General features: G+C 36.9%; 1 protein-coding gene across 4 annotated transcripts; it reads left to right on the top strand.

Annotated features, from left to right (window-relative positions):
- Window positions 1-347: 347 nt before the first annotated feature.
- Window positions 348-23,092, top strand: C9orf72 (C9orf72-SMCR8 complex subunit). Of its 4 annotated transcripts, none has more exons than XM_068552455.1 (12): window positions 367-433; window positions 2,304-2,404; window positions 5,122-5,609; window positions 6,738-6,797; window positions 10,281-10,376; window positions 11,130-11,194; window positions 12,532-12,604; window positions 14,363-14,479; window positions 17,142-17,377; window positions 19,630-19,687; window positions 21,112-21,221; window positions 21,327-23,092. In XM_068552455.1, the coding sequence occupies exons 3-12, from the start codon at window positions 5,166-5,168 to the stop codon at window positions 21,511-21,513; spliced, it is 1,446 nt and encodes a 481-aa protein (XP_068408556.1). In that variant the 5' UTR covers window positions 367-433; window positions 2,304-2,404; window positions 5,122-5,165; the 3' UTR covers window positions 21,514-23,092. The 4 variants fall into 4 exon arrangements, with proteins under 4 accessions (XP_068408557.1, XP_068408556.1, XP_068408554.1 ...); XM_068552453.1 differs by having other exon boundaries at window positions 2,304-2,463; XM_068552454.1 differs by having other exon boundaries at window positions 2,304-2,504.
- Window positions 23,093-23,903: the final 811 nt, after the last annotated feature.

Genomic DNA, 23,903 nt, shown 5'->3' with positions numbered 1-23,903 from the left:
TCGAAAACACCAAGGCGTACCTACGGTGTCCCACGAGGAAATGGTAGCGCAACAACAGCGACTTGTTCCGCCCGCGTGAAAGATGGCGCTTGACGCGTCAGCCATCCCTGCTGCACGGTTTCTTCTTTAAGGGGGCGGGGCCTAGAGAGAGCAGGGGGTGTGTTTAGGAGGTGTGTGGCTTTGTTTTTCCCGCCCTTTCTCTCCTCCCCTTGCTCTCACAGTATTCGCTAAGGGTGAATGAGAAAAGATCTGATAAAATTTACCAGAAGAGCACAAGGCGGGAAACGACCACGGCGTGAAGCGGGTTCGGGGACGCAACGCGCGCGGGGGCGGGGCCAGGGCCGCGGGGGCGGGACTGCGGTTGCGGTCCTATGCCCGCAGCGGCGGCGGCGGCGGCGGCGGCGGCGGCGGAGGCGCAGGCGGTGGCGAGTAGGTGAGTGAGAAGCCGGCGTGTAGGTGGCTGTTTGGGCTCCGGGTGCCGGGACCGCGCGGGCGGGGGCGGAGGCTCTCGTCAGGGCTCTGCTCGGCTGGTCCTCTCTTTGCCGCTCTCTTCCCTGATCGAAAGCCGGCATCGGGATTTTCAGCCCGGCGACCAGTGGAGTTGCCTTCATCCGGGCTTTCTGGCAGTGGCGGCGCAGAGGCAGGGGGATAGGGATCGGTTCGCTTTTCCGCGCACAGCCTCCGAGCTGGCTCCTTCTCGGGGTCCCGGCGTGACACTCAGAGGGACCCGTCGGACCCCCTGTGCCGTGACTCAAGGAAAAGGAGCCTCGGGCACCGAGAGGCCTGGCCCGGGGAAAACCAGAGGGCGGGAGGCGCGCGGCTGCTCCGTACCAAGTCGGGGTCCGAGAGGGGATAAAGCGGCGTGGCGTGGGGTAATACTACTCGTCTACAGAACTTGAAGTTTCTAAGGATTGCTGATGTCTTGTAAATTTGGGCAGCAATTCTAGACTGTCTTTTGCTCCCGTTTTGTGGTTCATGACCTGCTTACTTCACTTCTCCGAGGATACACAGACTTACTTAAAGGAAGTGACCATTATGACTTGGGCATCACTTGACTGATGGTATCGGTTGCAAAAAGAAGTGCACTGATTACGCGTCTGCTGTGACCACTCGGTCTGACTGGCCCCGGTGAACTCCACCAGGCTTCTGTATTCAGGAGACCGGGAGGTCATGCACTTGCCCGAGAGAGATGGCCCTTTAAGAAACAATGAAGATTGTTAGGCTCTAGTTAAAACAGTCTGGTTGTAGCCAGTGGATAAATTTCAATTCAAACTGTTCTCATCTCTCTTGTGATGCAAAGCAAGGGGACACAATACGTCTGGCACTTTAATTTGTACAAAGAGATTGGAAAATACTGTTAGATACGATCTTAGACTTTGGAAAACTTTTAACATAAAGGGAACATCACAGAAGCAAGAATACAATATATGGGAAATTAATAATACGGAGTCAGAGTACTTGAAGTATGATGGTGTTATGTGACACAGACACTGTTGCCAGCACCTTGGCAGTCTAGGAAAGCCCTGAATCAGTTGGAAACTACCTCATGATGCCTGTTCTCTTTATGCACATGAAACAAAAACAAGAGAAGTGATAGACCACATTGCAGATTGTGCAGTATGCCAGAACTAACCTGCTCCAAGGAAACAGTTACATAGGGGCTAAAGTGTTTTTTCCCCACCTTATGAAGTTGATAAAATAGTGTCTTTCTTTGGCCCTGTTAGCAGTTCAGAATTTACTTTCAGAGAGAGAGAAAACCAGAGGAGACTCCTATCTTTCAAGCCTGCCCTTGGGCTCTATTTTAATTAAGTAATTCTAAGGAGTAGTAGGTTAGCCTGCCTATTTGAGAAACTGGAGCTGTGAGAGATGGTCTGATAGTGATATGATGAACTTAACCTCTGAGTCTTGAAAAGTGTTGCGAACTATCTGGTGTTGCAAGCAGATCACTGTCAATAAAGTTGGTCTGGGCAGCTCCTGTTTTGGAAGGTGGGCTGGTTTAGGATCCTGCTTCTCTTAGAGCTGGGAGAAAATAAACAGAAAACATGGTTACAAGAAGTGTGGGCCTTATGATGGTTGAATTCTGATTTGCAACAGCAGTGGACCAACCAACTTTCTAAATATCAATCAGAGAAGAGATGGCTGATTTTTAGCAAAGGTTTAAGAAAAAGCAAAACTTCAAAACTACCCCTGTGCTAACAGTTTTAACAGATGATAATTAGTATAATCTCTACATCTGCATATGTTGGATGATTTTCAGGAAGTATATTGGGTACATCCTCATGAACCCTGTTTTTTGTTTACAGGAGTGTGGCAAGCCACTGTGTCACCCAATTTGAATCCTGGCTTCCCTCAAAGACTCTTACGGCTTTTGTTTGATAACTCTCTGGTGTAACCAGCACTACATGTAAATAAGATATATAGATAAAAGACTTGATTTTGAACTGATTTTTTTGAGCCATGTCTGTACGTATGGATTTTCTTTACCAAAGATGATGACTTTAAGTGTTAGTAGACTCATTTTACTACTCTCCTAACTGTACTCCTCTGTGACTTTTGGCAGGATTTAAAGCTAAACAATTCAACATAATCTTTGTCCCTTATTCTCTTTCTAATGATACTAGCAATGAGATTGAATGTAATTAGTGGTCTATAATAGTTGAGTTTTCACAATCAGGTAAAAAGTTGTCCCATAATCTAACCATATTTGCTCCAGGGCTCAATTCCATTTAAGGAAGTGTTTTTATTTTCAACATAATGATGAAATGTTTGAGTTGCAGTATTGCCTTTATGATTATTCACCTTTTTTATCCAAAAAGGAAGAACAAAAGAAGAATATGTTACCATATAATTGTATAGCTCTGTGTTTACTTAATTTGTCTCCTTGGCCTCTGGTTTGCTGTTGTTAATTATCATAGCATCATTACAGTTTCAATTCAGATTATATTCTTATATTCTGTCATTATAAACTGACTGTTTAAATTGTATACATAACAGTGGATATTTTAAACAAACTATACAACTTATACCCAGCGTAGTCTCTTAAGTCTATTAAATTGATATAACACATTTAAAAAGTGAATATTTCCTAAATGAATTTCTAAAATAAAAAATACACAAGAACTGTTCTTGTGTTAAACCATTTCTGCACATACCTACTGTAAAGCGTTTTGCCAAGCACTTACAACTATTCTTGACATCATGATAAAAGTGCTCATACAGTACTCTAAAATTAGAGTCGTTTTTTGTTGGGGTTTTTTTTTTGCTTTTCATCAATCTCTGAACTCTCCTGACAAGGTGTAGATCAAATTCTTTATTTTAAGTAAAATGGTTTACTTTGACATGAATTTAGTTACAGATAAAATGTTAATTCCCAAAGCAATCATACAGGCAAAGATAGATACATCATAGTTCACCTATTATTAACTACTATCCTTTACCATTATATGACGAATAGATTCCACAATTTTAGACCTGTTTAAATGAAATTGGTATTGAATATGCATAGGTATTCAATTTTAATATTAGGCAGGAATGATTCATTTTACATTAACATCACATTGAATGTACACTTTCAGAGTGATACAATGGGGTGGGTTAAGATATACAAGAGACCTGGATTCCAGCCTGGCTTGGTGACCTTGGGCAATTCCTCTTCTCTGTTTTCTCAGTAGATTGAAAGGTTGACGGGGCCCATCCAATCATTTAGTTCTCTACATGTTTTAAATAACTAAAGCTTTTTTACTTTAACCGTTTAGTATAACTCTCTTTGCAATGATAAAAGGCTACGCTGCTTTCTTGAATAGCATATTAAATGTATTTATCTGTCATTTTAAACACCAGTATTGGGCTTTAGCATCCTGTTACCCAAAGAGAATCATTGAGTGCATTGAGGACTTTTTGCTCATTTTCTCTTATGGTTCTAGATTGTTGTATTCTTGCAAGCTTTTGCCTTTTTTTTTTTTCTTTTCTTTTCTTAGCAGCTTTTAAGGTTTTCTGCTGTCAGGTGTGGACTGCCATAACAAAGTACCACAAACTGGGTGATGTAAAAATGAGAAAAATGTATTCTCTCTCTGTTCTGAAAGCTAGAAGCCTGAAATAAGGTGTTGGAAGGGGCATGCTCCTCTAAAGGCTCCACGGAAGAATCGTTCTTTGCCTGTTTTTAGCTTCTGATAGTTACCAGCAGTCCTTCACATTCCTTGGCTTGTAGCTGCATCACTCCAGTTTCTGCCTTCATCTTCGCATGGCCCTGTTTTCCCTGTCTGTGTGTCTCCAAATCTTTCTCTCCTTGTAAGGACACCAGCCGTTGGATTAGGACCCCCATCTTAACTTGATTACACCTGTTTCCAAATAAGGTCACATTCACAGATACAGGGGGTTAGGACTTGAGCATATATTTTGCGGGGGACATAGTTCAGCGCACAACAAGTGTCATGGTCTCTAGCTGAGCCCTCCCTTTCTCAATTTGTTTCCCTTTAGTTCCTATGGTTTAGGAACCAAATATCCTATCATATTAGAATTGTATATAGGCTGGATATTTAGAAACAGTGAGGATCCATTCTATGAGCTTTAGTATATAATATTTTATATTAATGTTCAGAGGCTTTTTTTAAGGCCATCATTATTTTGGATTTCTAAGTGTATGCCCTGAATATAAGTGGCATGTTACTACGTATGGTAGTACATTTTGCGATCATCATATCGCAAACACTTAATATGCACCTGCCATGCTAGTTTAATGTCTCTTTCATGTAGGAGACATGCTTCCAAATCTTTTTGACTGAAGAGGAGAAAACCACATATACGTAAATCATTTGAGGGTTTGGGGGTTTTCTTGACCTTAGAATGCCCTTTATTTCTTTTTTAAAATTGATTTACAATGTTGTGTTTCTAATGTACAGCAAAGTGAACCAGTTATACATATACATATATCCACTCTTTTTTAGATTCTTTTCCCATATAGGTCATTACAGAGTACTGAGTAGAGTTCCCTGTGCTATAGGTCCTTATTAGTTATCTATTTTATATATAGTAGTGTATATATGTCAGTCCCAAAATTTGCATTTTTGATGGATGACTTAAAATCGCTGAACCTAATCACTGGTTTTGTATGTCATTGTTCAGATAACCTTGGAGCTTTTGGATAATGTGACAGTTGGGATGCAGTGATGTCGACTCTCTGTCCACCACCTTCTCCAGCTGTTGCCAAGACAGAGATTGCTTTAAGTGGTGAATCCCCTTTATTAGCAGCAACCTTTGCTTACTGGGACAATATTCTTGGTCCTAGAGTAAGACACATTTGGGCCCCAAAGACAGAACAGTTACTTCTAAGCGACGGAGAAATAACTTTTCTTGCCAACCATACCCTCAATGGAGAAATCCTTCGAAATGCAGAGAGTGGGGCGATAGACGTAAAGTTTTTTGTCTTGTCTGAAAAAGGAGTAATTATTGTTTCATTAATCTTCGATGGAAACTGGAATGGGGATAGGAGCACCTATGGACTATCAATTATACTTCCCCAGACGGAACTGAGTTTCTATCTCCCACTTCACAGAGTGTGTGTGGATAGATTAACGCACATTATCCGGAAGGGAAGGATATGGATGCACAAGGTGAGTGGGTTTGGAAGCTTATTAAGCATGCTAACCTAGCCACTGAAAGTTTACCTTCTGATACATTTTTATCTAATTTTTAGAAATTATATGCAATTAACTTCAAACAGGAGCTGTTATTTGCTTCTACCCTGTTAGGTACGGATAGATCTAGGCTGATGTCTGTGGTCTTCTAACCCTGGAAAGTAGGAGATGATAGCATCACATTGTAAATAGAAAGCCAGAAGCTTAGAGAAATAAGGAAACATAAATTTTAGAATCTGGATTTGTCTTGGGAGCCTTTGACTCTAAAAGCTTTTTGTTTCTGCATTGCATGACCCTGTCTTTCACTTACCACTGTGTGGGTGTAAGCAGTTCAGAACAATAGTTTCGTAACCCTTTGCCCAAATAACCTTTGGTCCCTTTAATTTCTTTGCCAAGTTCCCAAATTTGTAAAATGAAGAAGTTGGACCAAATGGTTTTCAGGAGATATTCCTTTTAATTTTGTAGATTGAGCTAGAGGAAATCATTGTTGTCCCCTAATCTTATAGTTTAATATATAGTGATAATTATATTTCCATATACTGTAATTTTGGCAGATGAGAAGAACAAATTTAATTCTCCTTTCTGCTTTGCAGTTTGATACTAACATGGAAGTCCACTAAAGCCTTACTGATTTTATAAGGCTTTTACCAAATAGCAAGGAAAAATAGTATCTTTTAAAAGAAGAGTTTTTTACTGTGTTTGCAGGCTTGCCTCCTTATTTCTCACATGCTTATGAAAATCATTTAAAATCTGGAAGCTGTATAGTCACTAGATTCATCTAGATCTTATCTAATTTGAAAAGTACAAATCATTAGTTTCCTTTGTGAAACTATGCAGATGTTACATTGACTCTTTCTGTCACATTATCTGTTTTTAACTGCAGACAAAAAGGGTGTTTTTATTTTATTTCGTATTGTCTATGAGAGCATGGATTTGTTGGGTTAATCCCCCCCCCCACTTTTTTTTTTTGCCCTAAAGTGGAACGTGTTTTTCCCATGAACTAAATTACCCAAGAAGATGTCTGCCATTTAACTGTATTGTGAAAAATAAACAAGTATCAAAATGTTGTGGTTTTTTTATTTTAATGAATTTTCTCTTGCTCAGGAAAGGCAAGAAAATGTCCAGAAGATCATCTTGGAAGGCACAGAGAGAATGGAAGATCAGGTAAGGTGCAGATTGCATATTACCGGACACTGCTAAACCCACTACATATGTCTGTATAAAGCTAAGGGCTGCTTCTGTTAAGGCCTTGAAGACATATTTGTTTGACAGAGTGAGCCTGAACACGAACAGAATCTTTATGAAGATAAATGGAATAAACTGGATGAAAACTTCCATATCTTAGACCTGAAGAGTTAAATAAATAAAGGATAATAATAATTGCATCCACAAATTAGTATTTTGCTTCCCTTTTTTTCTGTTTGCATGGGATAAGTTTTGGATAACTTGTTCATAGTAAAAATTTTAAATTCTATATGAGTTTTGTTTTTTTTTTTTTAAGGTATTGCTTCTCAAACATTTCCACAGAAGTAGTTGTAACAGGAGAGTGAGTGCCCCTAAAGTATCTGGGGGTACAGACACAGCTCTAAGCATCATATTTCTTTGAAGTCCCGTGTTGTATCTTTAAAACTCATGCAATTTACATTTTATTCCGTGATATATCTTTTTGTTTTAATATTACAGTTTGCTGGTGATATTCCTCACCTTCTTACCACTCGGGCTTCCAGTGGTATCAAGTCTCCAGGAAAACATGCTGTGTTTATCCCATGGTTTTGAACATCCTTAGGGAGCAGGCACCAGGGCTTGAGAAGCATGATTGCAAGGGTATGGCTTCCCTTATGGAAATTAATTGCAAAACATTTCAGTCTAGGGCAGAGACGTTCAGAAGGCGAATCCCCGAAGGAGAAAGTGCTCTTTGCTTTTACTCTCATTGCTTCTGGCCACCCTCCTTGCTCCTCTGTTAAAACTCCAGTCTAAACTAGCCTTCTCCCTGGTTCTCTTTAGCTTGCCTGAGACAAATGATATTTTAAACAATGAACTTTTTCTAAAAGTTTGTCAAACTACAGCAACATGAACAAGGGAAATACAAAACCCTATAAAATGATCTTCTTTACAAAATTGTTGTGTTTGTACTTTTGTAAATAACTTTTACAAAAGTCAGAAGGAGGTAATTATGGGGCAGTTTCTAAGACTTACAAGGAAATGTTTCCCTTTACTCAGAGAAGCCCAGCCTTTGCTTGCTGGTCAGTAAGCAGGGTGCCAAGGAATGGGATGACTTTCACCAACTTCTAGATGTACCTGCTAGTTACGGAGTAACTAGTAGACTTATCTCAAAATAACCAAATTTAGGACCCAGTAAAATTCTCCTTTTTCTGGGATTTTTTTTCAAACCAGAAACCTGTACTTAAAAAGTTGACCACTATTAACATTAAGGTTTATTTCTCGTTTAAGGGCTTTTGTTGAAAATGTTATCCTATCCCTTCTATGTCAGGAGGAAAGTATACTTGGACAAACTGGAGGTTTTTAAAGGGGAAACGTTCACCTGCTGAAAAGTTCAAGTTAGAGAAGTCCAAGGAGGAAATAACTGGAAGCATTTTCTTTTAGAGCCTCTTCTGTGTTCAGCCTTCTAGGATTTGTCATTGTTGTTAAGCTTCAATGAGCATATCCATTTGCTTATGATGATAAATGTCTGAGATGCTGTGTATGACATACTATATATGCCTACACCTAAGGGAAGGTATTTTCCCATAACTGTCCTTTCTGAAAAGGAGTCACCTGATAATCGAGTTCTTGCAAATCTCATATCATGTGCTTGCAGTGACTTTATTTTGAACAATAAATACTGTTTGAGGATGATACTTAGTCTAAAACAACTTTAATCAGTGCTGGTTTTAGATGCTTATAGCTGTCATCTGATAAAATCGTTTTACAAGGAAGCAAATTTAACGCAGCTTCAGTTATTAATCTTCTTGAATTGCATGTGTTGATTGTTGTAGTTGTAAGCAGACATTTAAAAAATTACTTTGAAAAGTGAAAACAATGAGTGGTTTTATGTTACTACAGGATGGATTTTTTTTTTTTTTTAAATAATAAAACCTCCTGTGTGATGCAAGGGGGCCTATTAGGATAAAATTTCCAGAGACAGCATCACATTTAAATTCTGAAGCAACTTATATGATAAGGGGCTCTGAAAACTAGGTTTGGTCACTCAAAACAAGGACTGACTGTAAGGATGACAGAGGTTCTAATTTGAATAGGCATGTAGTGAGTTTGAATATAATCATTTCATAAAACGTGAATGAGGGGAAAAGTTGTATTGTTAGATCTTAAATAATATGTGATTTTAAAACATGCGTAGCTAAAAATTGATAGACATGTGACAATTTCATCTGCCTCTCTGAAAGTTTACATATTCAGGATGGGCAAAACATTTTGGGGGAGTGGTGGTGGCAGTGAATAAATGAGGGAACATCCGTATTTGAGACACTTTACGTGTGTGGTGTTCTGTATTGAATTTTCAATTTCATTCTAGAAACTACAGATTTTAAAATTACATCTTTGAGATGTAATAAGTAGTAGCATTACCTTGAAAGAACACTGAAGGAAGTGTGTCTGCTTTATTGATTCTTAAAAATATACGTTATGACTTTGATTTGCATTTGGGTAGATTATACCTTATTATGAATGTAGAGATTGAGGGGTTATTTTTAGATTTTTTTTTGATGTGGACCAATTTTAAAGTCTTTATTGAATTTGTTACAACACTGCTTCTGTTTTATGTTTTGGTTTTTTTGGCCGCGAGGCATGTGGGATCCTAGCTTCATGACCAGGGATTGAACCCGCACCCACTGCATTGGAAGGCGAAGTCCCAACCACTGGACCACCAGGGAAGTCCTGAGATTGAGTATTGATTCACACTTTACTACTGAGTTATCTGCTGAGCATTTCAAAGCCTTTTTATGCTTGGCTTTCCTCATTTTTAATATAAAATGCATCAGTGACCTTTGATTAACAGAAGTTCTTATATCTCAAATAAAATTTCAAAGGAGATCCTTTCTAAATTTGGTGTGGTGATTTAATTATTTCGAGTAAATGATAAACCAATGATTCCATTCTGACTAAAGAAAATTATTCCTGGGACTTCCCTGGCGATTCAGTGGTTAAGACTGCGTGCTCCCACAACATTGTAAAACAACTGTAGCCCCAGTTAAAAAAAAAACAAAAAAACTGTATACTTTTAATGAGTTAACATATTCTAGGCATAGTATGGGATATGGGAAACTTTCCCGTAATAAAGATATTTAATTAACAACAACAAAAATAGTCTTCGTGCTCCCACTGCAGGGGGTATGGGTTCGATCCCTGGTTGAGGAACTAAGATCCCTCATGCCGCACAGTGCAGCCAAAAAAAAGAGAAAAAAAGAAAATTATTCCTGGAAGAATGAAAAGGAGTTTTAAACAGCATGTAAATCCTTTAGAAATAGAAATATTTTGGAGTAGTAGACTTGTTTGGGGCTGTGTTTGAACAAGTTATCAAGTATTTCTGTCAAAGGGTGTTATTCTTTGCTTTCAGTTTTTGATTTTTTGTTGCCCACTTTATCCTATATTGTGTGACTTTTCTTCACCTCATTTTACTTTTTTATGCAGGGTCAGAGTATTATTCCAATGCTTACTGGGGAAGTAATTCCTGTAATGGAACTGCTTTCATCTATGAAATCCCACAGTGTCCCTGAAGAAATAGATGTAAGTTCTCACTTGTAATGTTAAATAGGAGCAATGGTACGCTTTATCAATTCCCTTGAGTTATATTACTATGATGTATATTAGTAATATTCTAATTTTAGTAATATACATTTTTTTGTCATACATACTATTCATATGAATTATTAGCCACTTTAACAAACACACTTAAAATCCTGAATTTTATGGCCAGAGGCTTTTTGGTCAGTAATGGTAATATGATGAAATTAAATTTATTAAGTTAATTTCTCCTCTTTTATATTTCCTAAGTGAGAGAATTTCAGACCTTAGAGAATCAATCAGTATTTAATGCAGTACTTTTTGTAACAAAGCAGTGTACAAATCACTGGCAGTTAATGGAAGTTCACTTACCTTCACTAATCTGATTTCCTTAATCATTCATTTGTTGAGGACATTAGGAATTACACACTACGCGTGTATAGAGAAATCTTTAGGAAACTATTTTTGTTGCTCCGTGACTTTGTAATTAAGATGTGTCTCCTGATTGTGACGGCTCAGAAGAGGAAATTGTTCTTGTAAGCATTGTTGCTTAAGCTGTCTGACCAGCTTTCACATCATTTGTTCTGCAAGTTTGTAGTGATGCACACAGATTGTTTTATGGGGATTTGTGATGCTCAGAAATGAGGGCAGTGTGTTATACTGAGCCTACACTTCAGAAAACTTGTGTATTAAAAGTGTTATTTCAGCGTTTTGTTACAGCCAGAATAAATTTTTTTTTTTTTTGGTGCATTTCAGATAGCTGATACAGTTCTCAATGATGATGATATTGGTGACAGTTGTCATGAAGGCTTTCTTCTCAAGTAAGAATTTTGTTTCTTTTTGTAAAAGCTGGATGAAGCAGATGCAAATCTTACGCTCACCTGTGACAAGATTGGGAAGGAAGAAAATAATAACAGAATGCCTGCCTTCATTATTCTAGGGTCAAAATGCATATCTGAACTATTGCTTAGCTTTGTGTTACTTCTTTACTTATCACATGCCTATGATATATTTGATGTTACTCTATTTAATATTTAAAGAAGCTGAATTTCCGTAGTACCCAGACAAGAATTCTTCGACCCTTGTTTGGTTCCGGTTTCTTGTTTTTCTTCTCATTAAAGCTGAAACTAAGAATCCTTTCAAATTAAGTTGCATTGTGGATAGACTTATTTCGGCCTAGAAAAGAAAATTATTCATATTTGTACTGATCCTTTCCATTTTACAATAGATTTTAGTGCTTAAAAGTGTGAGCTCTAAAACCAGACTTCCTAGCTTACTGCTGTGTAACCCTGGGCAAGCCACCTGAACTCTCTGCTTACTTCCTGGCTTACTTCCTGGCAAGCCACCTGAACTCTCTGTGCCTCCATTACCTCATCTATAAAATGGGAATATTAGTAGTACCTACTTCATAGGATTGTTGTAAGCCTTGAGTGAGATAAATCATATTAAGCATTTAAAACAGTGCATGGCACATATAAGCACATAATAATAGCTAATAGCTTACATTTTCTATTTATATTTCTTCTAAGAAAGTGATAATAACAATAATAATAGCCAGTATTTATTGAGTGCCTATGTGCTAAGTCCCTTAACTAAGTACTGCGTCTACACGTATAATCTCATCTCCTACTTGAGTGTTTCTTTACAATTACAGATTATCACAAAATCTTATTTTAAAAAATAAGGAGTGAAAGGATAAAGTATTTGCTTTTATGTCTACAGTCTTCTCCTTTAGGTTCATGATGGAGTCTTAGAGGTGTGAGCTTGTTTAATCTCCAGGCCTCACATGGCTTGAATCAGGAGCTCTTTAGTCCTGACTCTGCTCAGTGTCAGCCATTCATGTTACTTTTAATCCCATTTGACTTAAAATTTACCACTTAACCTCTCTACACCTCAGTTTCTTCCACGATAAAATGGTAATATTTTACTAACTGCATTGTTTTAAGGTTCAAGTAGAATCTGTGAGAGGCATGTGGTAGAAAATGCAAAGTACTATAGAAATAAAAGATGACATTATAATCAGAGCTTTGGTGTTCATCATGTAAAGCTATTCAGAGTTATTTGACGCTCACTTGTCTTTATTATTATTTTTTTTAGTTTGTGAAATTGTTTTACACTCAGTGTTTTTAATCTTTTTTTTTTTTTTTCCAATTTATAGTGCCATCAGCTCCCACTTGCAGACGTGTGGCTGTTCTGTTGTAGTAGGTAGCAGTGCGGAGAAAGTAAATAAGGTAATTTATTTTATAATCCAGCAAATGATCTGACTTTTTTAAACTGCTAACATATTACGGATTGTAATTTAAAGGTTAGGTTGCAGTCAAGATGGTCTAATAGTATAAGGAGGCAATATAATCTGACCAAATTACTGTGACACCCTGTGGCAAAAATGAGTTTAAAGTAAACTGTTTGAATAGGAAGTCATTTATCAGTTTCATTGTGATAATTCATAAATACTAGTCTCAGTACTGTATAAATGGTTTTGAGAATATTTTAAAATCAGATGTTTTTAAAAATATTTGTCTTCTATTTCCTAATGTGATCTTTAATAAATGTGAAGATAGCCATGTACTTTTGGTACTCATTACAAAGAAATGGTATCTGATCATTCATCTTGATTTCACTGTCTTGCTTTTCCCCCTAAATCTATTCCTTTTAGGGACCTATTGCTATTTAGTGATCGACGGAGGTTATATCTTATTCAGTAACATTTGTGACCATTTCTTTTAGTGCTATATGAGTTAATAAATAATTAATGAACAGTTACCTTTCCAAGCATTAGGTAATAAACTAAGGGATTTTGTACTTTTCTTCACTGATCATTAATTAGAGAGAGAAAAGTGCACATATCTATCAATTTAAACAAACCTAATTTTTCTAAGTTTTACACAGGAAATATATTAGGAATGATTATTTGCTTGACAAATATATTCGTAATTTTTTTTTCTGTAATATAATAAGCTACCCTGTATAATTACTTGACCCTTGATTTACCAAAATTAAATTTCTGGTACAACCATTTATGACAGGTTAGCTTACCTCTGTTATTATATTACATCTAGTGACTTATTATTATTTCTGTTACCCAAGGAAGGTAGCTTTCAATTTGTGTCCTCCAAAGCCGTCAGGTTCCACAGGGCCTTCCCAGTTGCTTCTTGGAGGGAGAAAGCCTCCATGGTTGGGGCTCTGTTTTTCAAATATTTTTCTCATCCCACATCCTCTTCTAGTTTAATAGCTTCTCTTTTATCTTTTCTCTTTTTAATTTAAGAAAAGGTTGCCATCACTAGTTTGAAAACCACTGCTTTAATATAGAAACTCTGAATATAGTCTGAATTCCAAGGTAGTTAGATGGCTTTTTATTTTTCCTAATAGAACTATGATCAAATCCTGTTAGAATGATAGGTTTCTAATCCCCAACCAATGGCTAGCTTATTTTAAATTAAATTTGAAAGAATTAATTCTCATTCTGTTGAAGGAGTTAGACACTTAGATATTCATTGTAATGGGATTTTAGGACTATTAACAGAAGCCATAATTCTGCTTGATTTAACTGCATTTAGTTTTCTCGTCCAAACTGTTTACTTGTTTGAAACACACTTGTTGCTGGGTGGAGATACAATCAATAATTATATTAGGTCATTATTTCCTAATATAAGATTAGGAATAAGGGTTCCATGGTCAAGTAAGTTTGAGAAAGTCTGCATATTGTTTCAGTCACCTGGAGAGTCACAATATGTATTCAAATGTTAAAGGTTTTGAGATACCATACAGTAAATTTACTAACATTTCCCAAACTTACTTGACCACAGAATACCTATTTTAAGCAACAAGTGTGATGTCCCATAGACTATTCCAGTTGACTATGGCATACTTATTTCTCAGAATAGATTTTATTGACAATAACAATTGAAATTTCTATTCAGATCTCTTTCATAAGCAAACCAGTGACCTTTTTACTTCATATTTTAATGCTAAAATATTTTCACTTACAGATAGTAAGAACATTATGCCTTTTTCTGACTCCAGCAGAGAGAAAATGCTCCAGATTATGTGAAGCAGAATCATCATTTAAATACGAGTCAGGGCTCTTTGTACAAGGCCTACTAAAGGTATAGTGTCCATTTATCACAGGTGAACCCAATTTTTTTAAATCATTTTTGAGAATCTTTATACATATATTTTGAACATTAGCATTTAATGTGTCTCATGTTTATATGCCAAGGAGCTGACTTCCTTTACACAGGTCTGAACATGGAGTGTATGTCGTATGAATTTATAGTTAGTATCAGTGAAACATCACAGAATAGCTTTCTTTGTGTTTCTCTCTGGTTTCCTGTAGCTGCCTGTCTGGCCTCAGGATTTTTTTTTTTTTAATATGTGCTTGAATCAAGTTCCATAACTAAATGGGAACATTTCTTTTTTTACTGAACGGATTTGAATTTTGGTGTTACCATTTTATGTTTAAAGTACCATATTCATTTATTGAAAAAATGTTAAGCTGCTTCCTATCTTGAAACAGTGTACAGGACTCGAGCAATTCCTGGATGTATGTATGTGTGTGTGTGTATACACACACACATATATACATAAGAAAAAATTATTTTATATTTTTCCTTTATTTACTTGAGTCTGCTTTTCAAGGAGCAAAACAGATAAATATAAATTAGCAATTATTTTCAATAATTATGGGGAATTGTTATTCACTTTATTGAATCTATTATTGATGTTTCAATTATAGTCAAAGGTGTGAAGAAGTAGATTTCCTAATGGCTATGTGAGTCTCTCAGAGTGAATACTTTCTTGAGGATATAGGCATAGTAAAATGAAAGAAAAAAATACTAAAAATTGTTGCAAATAAAAATTATTTTCAGCTTTTACATTTTCAATAATGTACGTGCTCTGAGCTGAGAATAATAGTGTTTAAATACAGAAACTACTTAAGAGGAACTCATTTTTGATTTGAATTGTACAAATCTGAAAATTAGAACTTCTCCTATCAAAGGCATAATAAGGTACTTAGTACTTTTATTTCCTCAGCATCATCTCATTTATTGTGTAATTTTATCCCTAAAAGGGACCTATACCAAATGCATAGTGGAAAACTTGAAACTATAATTTAATGAAAAAATATTTGTTAAGAGTTTTCCACGCAAGTCTAAATTGTATAGCTTTCCAGAGAATACTTTGACATTATAACAGTAGGTACTTGTTATATGGCAGCTGGCTACCCAGCTGACTATACCTGGAAAGAAGTACATTTTTTACTTACTATAAAAATACATATTCATTGAGACTCAACAGAATATATGAATAATCAAGAAGAATGTAAAAAGCCACTTGTAATCTCATAATCCAATGAATAAGCCCTGTTAATATTTGGCATATTTCTTTCTGATCTTTTTTTCTTCTGTTAGTGTTTTTTTCATATCTTCCCCTCCCCCCAAAAAATTAGATTATACTTTGCATGTTTTAACTTCCTTTTTCACAGTGTATTGTGAACATCTTTCAATATCAACACATAAACATTGGCAACTTAATTTTTAGCAGCTAAACAATAAACCATTTTTATTTATTTAATCATTTCTCTTTTTGGATACTTAGGTTGTTTCTGGCGATTTACTGTCTAACCCAGTGCTGTAACACACACATCACTGGAATTTGGCACACAATCATGATTCGTTTTCCAGGATAAATTTCTAGAGCTGGATTTGCTAAGTAAAAGCCAGTTTTTTTTTTTTTTAATTAAAAGATAGTTCTTCATATCTTTTGGTGTAAAAGACAGTAAATTTTCTTTTTCTGGGGTTTTATCTTGTTCCTTCATCTGGTACATAGCCTTCTGCCTTTTCATCTTGTCTGTCTTTCTGTGAATGTGGGTTTTGTTCCACAGGCTGCAGGACCGTAGTTCTTCTTGCTTCTGCTGTCTGCCCTCTGGTGGTTGAGGCTATCTAAGAGGCTTGATGGGAGGCTCTGGTGGTGGGTAGAGCTGACTGTTGCTGTGGTGGTCAGAGCTCAGTAAAACTTTAATCCACTTGATTGCTGATGGGTGGGGCTGGGTTCCCTCCCTGTTGGTTGTTTGGCCTGAGGCAACCCAGCACTGGAGCCTACCTGGGCTCTTTGCTGGGGCTAATGGCAGACTCTGGGAGGGCTCACGCCAAGGAGTACTTCCCAGAACTTCTGCTGCCAGTGTCCTTGTCCCCACAGTGAGCCACTGCCATCCCCTGCCTCTGCAGGAGACCCCCCAACACCAGCAGATAGGTCTGGTTCAGTCTCCCCAGGGGTCACTGCTCCTTCCCCTGGGTCCCGACGCACACACTACTTTGTGTGTGCCCTCCAAGAGTGGAGTCTCTGTTTCCCCCAGTCCTGTCGAAGCCCTGCAGTCAATTCCCACTAGGCTTCAAAGTCTGATTCTCTATGAATTCCTCCTCCCATTGCCAGACCCCCAGGTTGGGAACCTGACGTGGGGCTCAGAACCTTCACTCCAGTGGGTGGACTTCTGTGGTAAAAGTGTTCTCCAGTCTGTGAGTCACCCACCCAGCGGTTATGGGATTTGATTTTACTGTGATTGCGCCCCTCCTACCGTCTCATTGTGGCTTCTCCTTTGTCTTTGGATGCGTGGGGTATGTTTTTTGGGGAGTTCCAGTGTCTTCCTGTCGATGACTGTCCAGCAGGTAGTTGTGATTCTGGTGCTCTCGCAAGAGGCAGTGAGCGCACTTCCTTCTACTCCGCCATCTTGGTTCCTCTCTCAGTAAATTTTCTTTTCGTTTATAACAGGATTCAACTGGAAGCTTTGTGCTTCCCTTCCGGCAAGTCATGTACGCGCCCTATCCCACCACACACATAGATGTGGACGTCAACACCGTCAAGCAGATGCCACCCTGTCACGAACATATTTATAATCAGCGTAGATACATGAGATCAGAGCTGGCAGCATTCTGGAGAGCCACTTCAGAAGAAGACATGGCTCAGGATACCATCATCTACACGGACGAAAGCTTCACTCCTGATTTGTATGTCGTGCCCTGCTTTTTGATATTGTCATTAAGCAATATTAGGAAACTGTATCTTTTATGAGTAGAAAGAAAACAAACAATTTGGTGTTTAAAAGGAAAGAAATATTACTAGGAGAATTATACTGGAAGAAGTATTTGGTTAATCAAGCATTTTTTCTTAAATGTCAGCTTTTCTTAATATAATTGTGTTTCCCATAAGATAGGTCAGATTAGTCCTTAAAAATAAGTATTTAAGTATTTATTTAACAAATGTATATTGAGCCCCTAGGTGCAGTACTTGGTGCTAAGGTTAATAGTGGCCAACCAGACAGCCCCAGCTCCTTACATTGCTTATAGACTAGTGTGTAAGAGTCATAAAAGACTTATTAACTAAACCTTATTAACTAAGGAGGTAATTCTAAGTCTGTTTTTCCTTGATATATAAATATGAAATATGGCAAAACTGTCAAAATATATTAATAGAGCATTCTTTTACTTTGCATTTTATATTGTGTTATTCATTTCTTACCATAAAGTCTGATCAGTAAATTAACAAGAAAAAAAGTAATGATAGTAACATGTTGAATGTGGACTCAACTAGAAAAAAAAAAAAGATGATAAATCTGAATTATAAAACACTTAAGTGATGTTCTGAAATCAGGAAAAGAAATTGTAGTATACTATCATGGTTCTCTTTAATCAGTTTAAAGTGCCTGGCACATAGAATGTGCTCAATAAATGTTAACTAGTATAATCCAGGTTTGAGTGTACAAGGCAGCAGTAAAATTGGAGCAAGCAACCCTGTCCTGTGTCTTGAAGAAAAATTTTGAGCTGAGGCAACAGACATGTGAAGCACCAATAGTCAGACATAAGGTGTTGCCCAAAAGCATAGCAAGGAAACACCATGTCCAAGGGATCCCCAGCCTCATGTGTCTCTAGGTGCAGAAAGATGGCTTCATTAGGACCCAGCTTTTCCCAGCTCTCTGGTGTTCTTGTTGGGTCCTTTGAAAGATTTAGGGGAATTGGTTTAGAAAACAAATTGGTCAAAATAAGAATTTCAGGTCCCTAAGTTTTCACATATAGGTAATTTTGGCACACGTGTCAAAATTCTCAAAATTAATCTGATCCTTCAAGCATTTTCTTCTTTCCTAAAGTGTTTGGTTTTTTTTTTTTTTCTATTTTTTTGGTGGGTTCCTGGAGAGTGCTTTTGGGGGAATTTTTTAACACTTTGCTTCACCTGATTCACATATGACCAATACAATCAATTTATGAAACAGATATGTTCAGAACACTAGACTTAAATAGCTGAATTCTCTCTCCAAAGCCAGAGAAAGGTTGTTGTCAGTGCCCACACTGGCCACCAGGTGGACAGCCAGTAATTGTGAAATGCTGATTTTTCCCCCTTCTGAGTTTCCTTCTTCTGTAGTAGGGAACACCCATCTCCTAAAACTAGGAAATTTTAGGTACTTTCCTATTACCTCTGCGCACACACCTCCTTCCCTGCTACTCCTGTCAGTTATATGATGATCCCTACTATTTTCAGTCTTTCTTTTCAGTTAAAAATTACTTACTAAGCTTAAAAGCATTTTTAAGAACCTACTATATCCTAGGTTGTGTGGTAGATAAACATTATCTCAAGTGTGAATTACAACTTAACTTCTTACTCTGCTCATTGCCAATGTAGCTGACATTTTCTTAGGTAGCTGATTCATGTTACTTGCCAGATGATGGGCTTGTGGATACAAACCCAGTGGTCAAGACGTTGCAGATAATCATCTGTGTGTGTTCCTTAATCCCACTTGAATGTTACCCAGCATTCGTCCTCTTACCTTTTTTTCTTCCTAAACTACTTATTAGAAGTTATTAGTATGTGAAGTTAACCTTTTATTTTGTTTTGGTTTTTGGTGGTAGTGGTATGTGTTTATTTTTGTTGCTGTTCTATATTTTTGAGATGGCGGGATTGGTAATTATATTTATGAATCACCTAAGGCTCGTGGTATTTTTTTATAATGTGTATGATAGATACATACATACCCTTCCTGGGACTGCTTATACTGTTTAAGAGAAAATAATTACATTGTGGCCTGACAAACTCCAGTAATAGACAAATGTATCCTTGAGTTAAAATGAGTATGTATTTTATATTTTCAAATATATAGATATCTAATTCTTATAAATATGTTTATAATCCCACTTCTAAGAATTTAATTTATTGGCTGGTGTGAGAGGTTGTGGAAATCATTTCAACATTTGGCCTGTTTTTTTCATAGGAATATTTTTCAAGATGTCTTACACAGAGACACTCTAGTAAAAGCCTTCCTGGATCAGGTAAATGTTAAACCTGAGATTGTCAGAGTGAATGGTATGACATGTTTTCTTTTTCAATATATCCCACACTGCCTATACTATATATATAATTTAGAATTAAGTCCTTTTGTAGAGTCTCTGATCTTTCTAAAGTGTCAAAATTATTTTTCTTCTGAATTGTTAGAGGGGAGTAGCCTGTATATTAACAATTAAAGATTCAGCATCCCCCAGTTCAAATAATAAATGTTTTAATTCTAAGCACTAACTTATAACCCAAGGGTGTTTTCTTTTGGTAAGGGGGATATTGTACAAATGTTTATTTGCCTTAATTGAGCAAACAATGTCTTTAAAACTTATTTACATGATAGCATCTTTATTGTCTCATTCCTTTGAAAAAAATCTAGATTTTGAAGAAAATTTTAGATTATATGGGTCTTATTTCTTAAGATAACAGAGATTTGTCATAATTATCTTTCTGGGGATCAGGCCAAGAAACAGTGTCATAGATGCAGCTTTGAAATAACATAATTGTTAGGTTTGACTAGGAATTTTGGATCCAGGTCTATGTGGTCTGTGACATATTACAAAGTTCAAAGATAATCCCAAGTCATGTAATTCCATGCTTCCCAAGCAGAAATAAAATCCTTCTACCACTACACATGTACCCCCACCCCCCCAGAATAGAATAATATGAATATCTCAAAACCATAGTCTAGGACTTCCCTGGTGGCGCAGTGGTAAAGAGTCCGCCTGCCAACACAGGGGACACGGGTTCGAGCCCTGGTCCAGGAAGATCCCACATGCCGCGGAGCAACTAAGCCCATGCGCCACAACTACTGAGCCTGCGCTCTAGAGCCCGCGAGCCGCAACTACTGAAGCCCACGCGCCTAGAGCCTGTGCTTCGCAACAAAGACAAGCCACCACAATGAGAAGCCCACACACGACAACGAAGAGTAGCCCTCACTCACCGCAACTAGAGAAAGCCCGCGCGCAGCCACGAAGACCCAACACAGCCGAAAATAAATAAATAAATAAATAAATAAATTTATTTATTTTAAAAAAACAAAACAAAAAAAAAACCATAGTCTAAGCACGGCTCACCTCTGGTAGCTCCAATTTTATTTGAAGGTGTGGGCAGAGAAAAGTTAAGTAACACAGCTAGAAGTAACTTATATCATGATTTTTAATGACAAATAAAATGAACACGGATATAGTCTAAGGCAGAAGGAAAAATCTGAGTCAATTCTTAAAGATAAAACAGAACTGTTAGATGACTCCCAGACCCATACCTCTGCCTCCTCCTGTGTGTCAGGGCGCATCTGTGGAAGTGGTTAGCTGCTCTAACGTGAGTTATCTGCCAGGCACTGTCAGCGCTGAGACAGAAACATGCTGTGTATAAGTAGAATGGGGCAAATTATTTATAAAAACGCTTCATTCTCCTGCAGGTCTTTCATTTGAAACCCGGTCTATCTCTCAGGAGTACTTTCCTTGCACAGTTTCTGCTCGTCCTTCACAGAAAAGCCTTGACACTAATAAAATATATAGAAGATGATACGTAAGTCAGACTCCTAAATGGAAGAAAAACCTTCATACGTTGCTTTTGTTTTGTTCCCTTTGGACATTTTCTGTATTATAATTTCTTTTTTATTATTATTTGTAGGCAGAAGGGGAAAAAGCCCTTTAAATCGCTTCGGAACCTGAAGATAGACCTTGATTTAACAGCAGAGGGCGATCTTAACATAATAATGGCTCTAGCTGAGAAAATTAAACCAGGCCTCCATTCCTTTATCTTTGGAAGACCTTTCTATACTAGTGTCCAAGAACGAGATGTTCTAATGACTTTTTAAATGTGTAACTTGTTAATGTTGCGTCACGATCATAATTGCTGGTAAAGTAGCTCCGTGGTATTGGGGAAACATGATTCCCTCGGGTTGTGGCCTAGAGTCCTACTCAGCAATGGTAGTTAGTTACACTGCAGTTGTCACAGAAAGCCTGTAAGGGGATGTTAGGTGCAGTTACAATAAATGCACCTTTTCCTGGATGTGCTCTCTTGGGAGACAGACGTATGTTTACAATTATAATAAATATTATTGGTATCTTTTAAAGATATAGGATATAAACTTGACCACAACTACTGTTTTTTTGAAACTTATGATTCATGGTTTACAAGTATCCAAGTGAAATCTGAGTTAGCTTTCACAGATATAATACTAGTTGACTTTCCATCTGTTGGTGTTCCTTGGTATGTGGGATTACTGTAATACATTTACAATCAGCTAAAAATTAGAGCATTTAAATCGTTTCAGTTCCACAAAAGGAAGTTAGCTTGAACATAGGTTAAGTTTTAGAAAGAAAATATTGATCAAGCAGATGTTTTATTGAAATCAATTGTTCGATCCTACTTTGCAGACTTAGTCCTTGGGATTCAGTCTGTGTAGAAACGTCAGGCAGTATGTATAGTCCCGATTATGGTGAACCACAATCAGGGTGTTTTTCTGTTTGTTTGTTGAGCTCTGTCACAGAAAATGTAGAGAATTGGATTTTATGTTTCAGTAGTTATTGCCAACTTTTTTCAGTTAATTTTCATTATTTTTGAGCCAAATTGAAATGTATACCTCCTGTGCCTTTTTTTTTTCTTGGAAAATATAATCTCTTGGAAGAAGTTCAGATTTCACTAGTCACTCATTTTTTATCTTGTTTTCCTCTTGTATAGTCTTCCTCTGATTTAGCAATCATTATAACTCCGAGATTATTAAATGCAATAGAGAAATACTAACTAGTAAGATTTTTTTTCAGGAACAGGAATAGTATCTTCTTCCTTAAATTTCTGCCCGTGTTTTTGAAGTTGTTGCCACGTCTCTTTGCCTGCATGTAGGAGGACTAGCAGGAGAAACGTTACTGACATGCTGTTTTACTAGGTGCTACTTTGGCAGAACTAAGTGGTCAATTTCTTTTGTTTCCTTAATGTGTTTGGACCATTTTGCTAGCTATAAAATAACCAATTAACATAATTCTGTGCTAGAACAGTATTGACAAAATAGTATACACAAGCATAAAATATATTTTTATTTAAAACTGTGGAAGTAACATAAAAGGGAAAAAGTATTTATAAGAAAGGGATAAAAGTGATAGAGCCCCTCTGCTCTCACCCACCAAATTTAACCAAAACCAACATAGGTCCTAATAGCCTTTCACATCACTAATAAGAGAGGTGTAGACATCTCGATTTTTAGACACATTCTCAACTAGATTGACAGATGCTCTGCCTCAGTCATGAAAAAATGTACAGATTCCACCTTGTTGAACCCTGTATTCAGTGCTATTTACATGATAGATTATTTAAGTGCTAATTATTTTCTTTTGCTGATTTATTGTACCATTGTATGGGATGCAAGTTGTACAGTGAAATAAGTTATTAAAGCATGTGTGCACATTGTTATATATCTTTTCTCCTAGATGGAGAATTTTGAATAAAATATCTTTGAAATTTTGTGTCTTTCGGTTATTTGCTTAGAAAAGCAGTGCTATGATATTGAAAGACTGATTGGCTTCCTGCTCTGCTGACATTCATGTTGTATCTAAACAATTTTTTTTATTGATTTTCTCTTTTGAAAGAAAATACATTTAAAGGTTCTATGTGATGCTGGAATCATATGTGGTTTGATTGTTTTGTTTTTTATTTTTTTGTCTGCTTAACTCCCAGGACTGCATTTCGATTTTTTAATTTCTATATTAATATGTCAGATATAAGATAATGCTTGTGTAAATTCTTTTTTTTTAATTATTGTTATAATAATATTAATACAACCTAAGTTGAAGTTATTCCTTCCAGGTCCCCAGTATAGATGTCCAGTATGAAAGTGAAAGTGTGAGGAATCTAAACCCCTTAATTTGGAAAACAAATAAGATTGACACTTTTACTCCAGGAAAACAAAATTAATTCATAAATGTAATAGTTGAGTTGAAAGGTTTCTCTAGAAGAAGACTGATTCATTGCATTGCTAAGATTCTCAAAGAAGAAACCCAGACTTCATATAATGCCGGAAATTAAAAATGAGACCTCTATGGTCTATTTCTGTAATGCTGCAGGTCAAACAGGAAGACAGTGAATGTCACTGTTCTCTAATAGTAGTTTGGTTTTTACATGGAATTGTACAAATTGATATTTCTTGTGTGATCTGCAGGGTGCAGGTTAAAGTACCAAAAGCAGTTCACCACCCCCACGTGACACACACTA

This window comes from Eschrichtius robustus, chromosome 10, assembly GCF_028021215.1.
Source record: "Eschrichtius robustus isolate mEscRob2 chromosome 10, mEscRob2.pri, whole genome shotgun sequence".
In the NCBI taxonomy this organism is placed as follows: Eukaryota; Metazoa; Chordata; class Mammalia; order Artiodactyla; family Eschrichtiidae; genus Eschrichtius; species Eschrichtius robustus.
This window is presented reverse-complemented; position numbering and strand designations above follow the sequence as displayed.

Bases quoted from the DNA above. Each gene is read 5' to 3' on its own strand.
- C9orf72 (XM_068552456.1), top strand. From the start codon at position 5,166: ATGTCGACTCTCTGTCCACCACCTTCTCCAGCTGTTGCCAAGACAGAG. The intron at 17,378-19,629 runs GTATGTCGTGCC...TTTTTTTCATAG, and splicing joins GAAAGCTTCACTCCTGATTT to GAATATTTTTCAAGATGTCT. The intron at 19,688-21,111 runs GTAAATGTTAAA...ATTCTCCTGCAG, and splicing joins TAAAAGCCTTCCTGGATCAG to GTCTTTCATTTGAAACCCGG.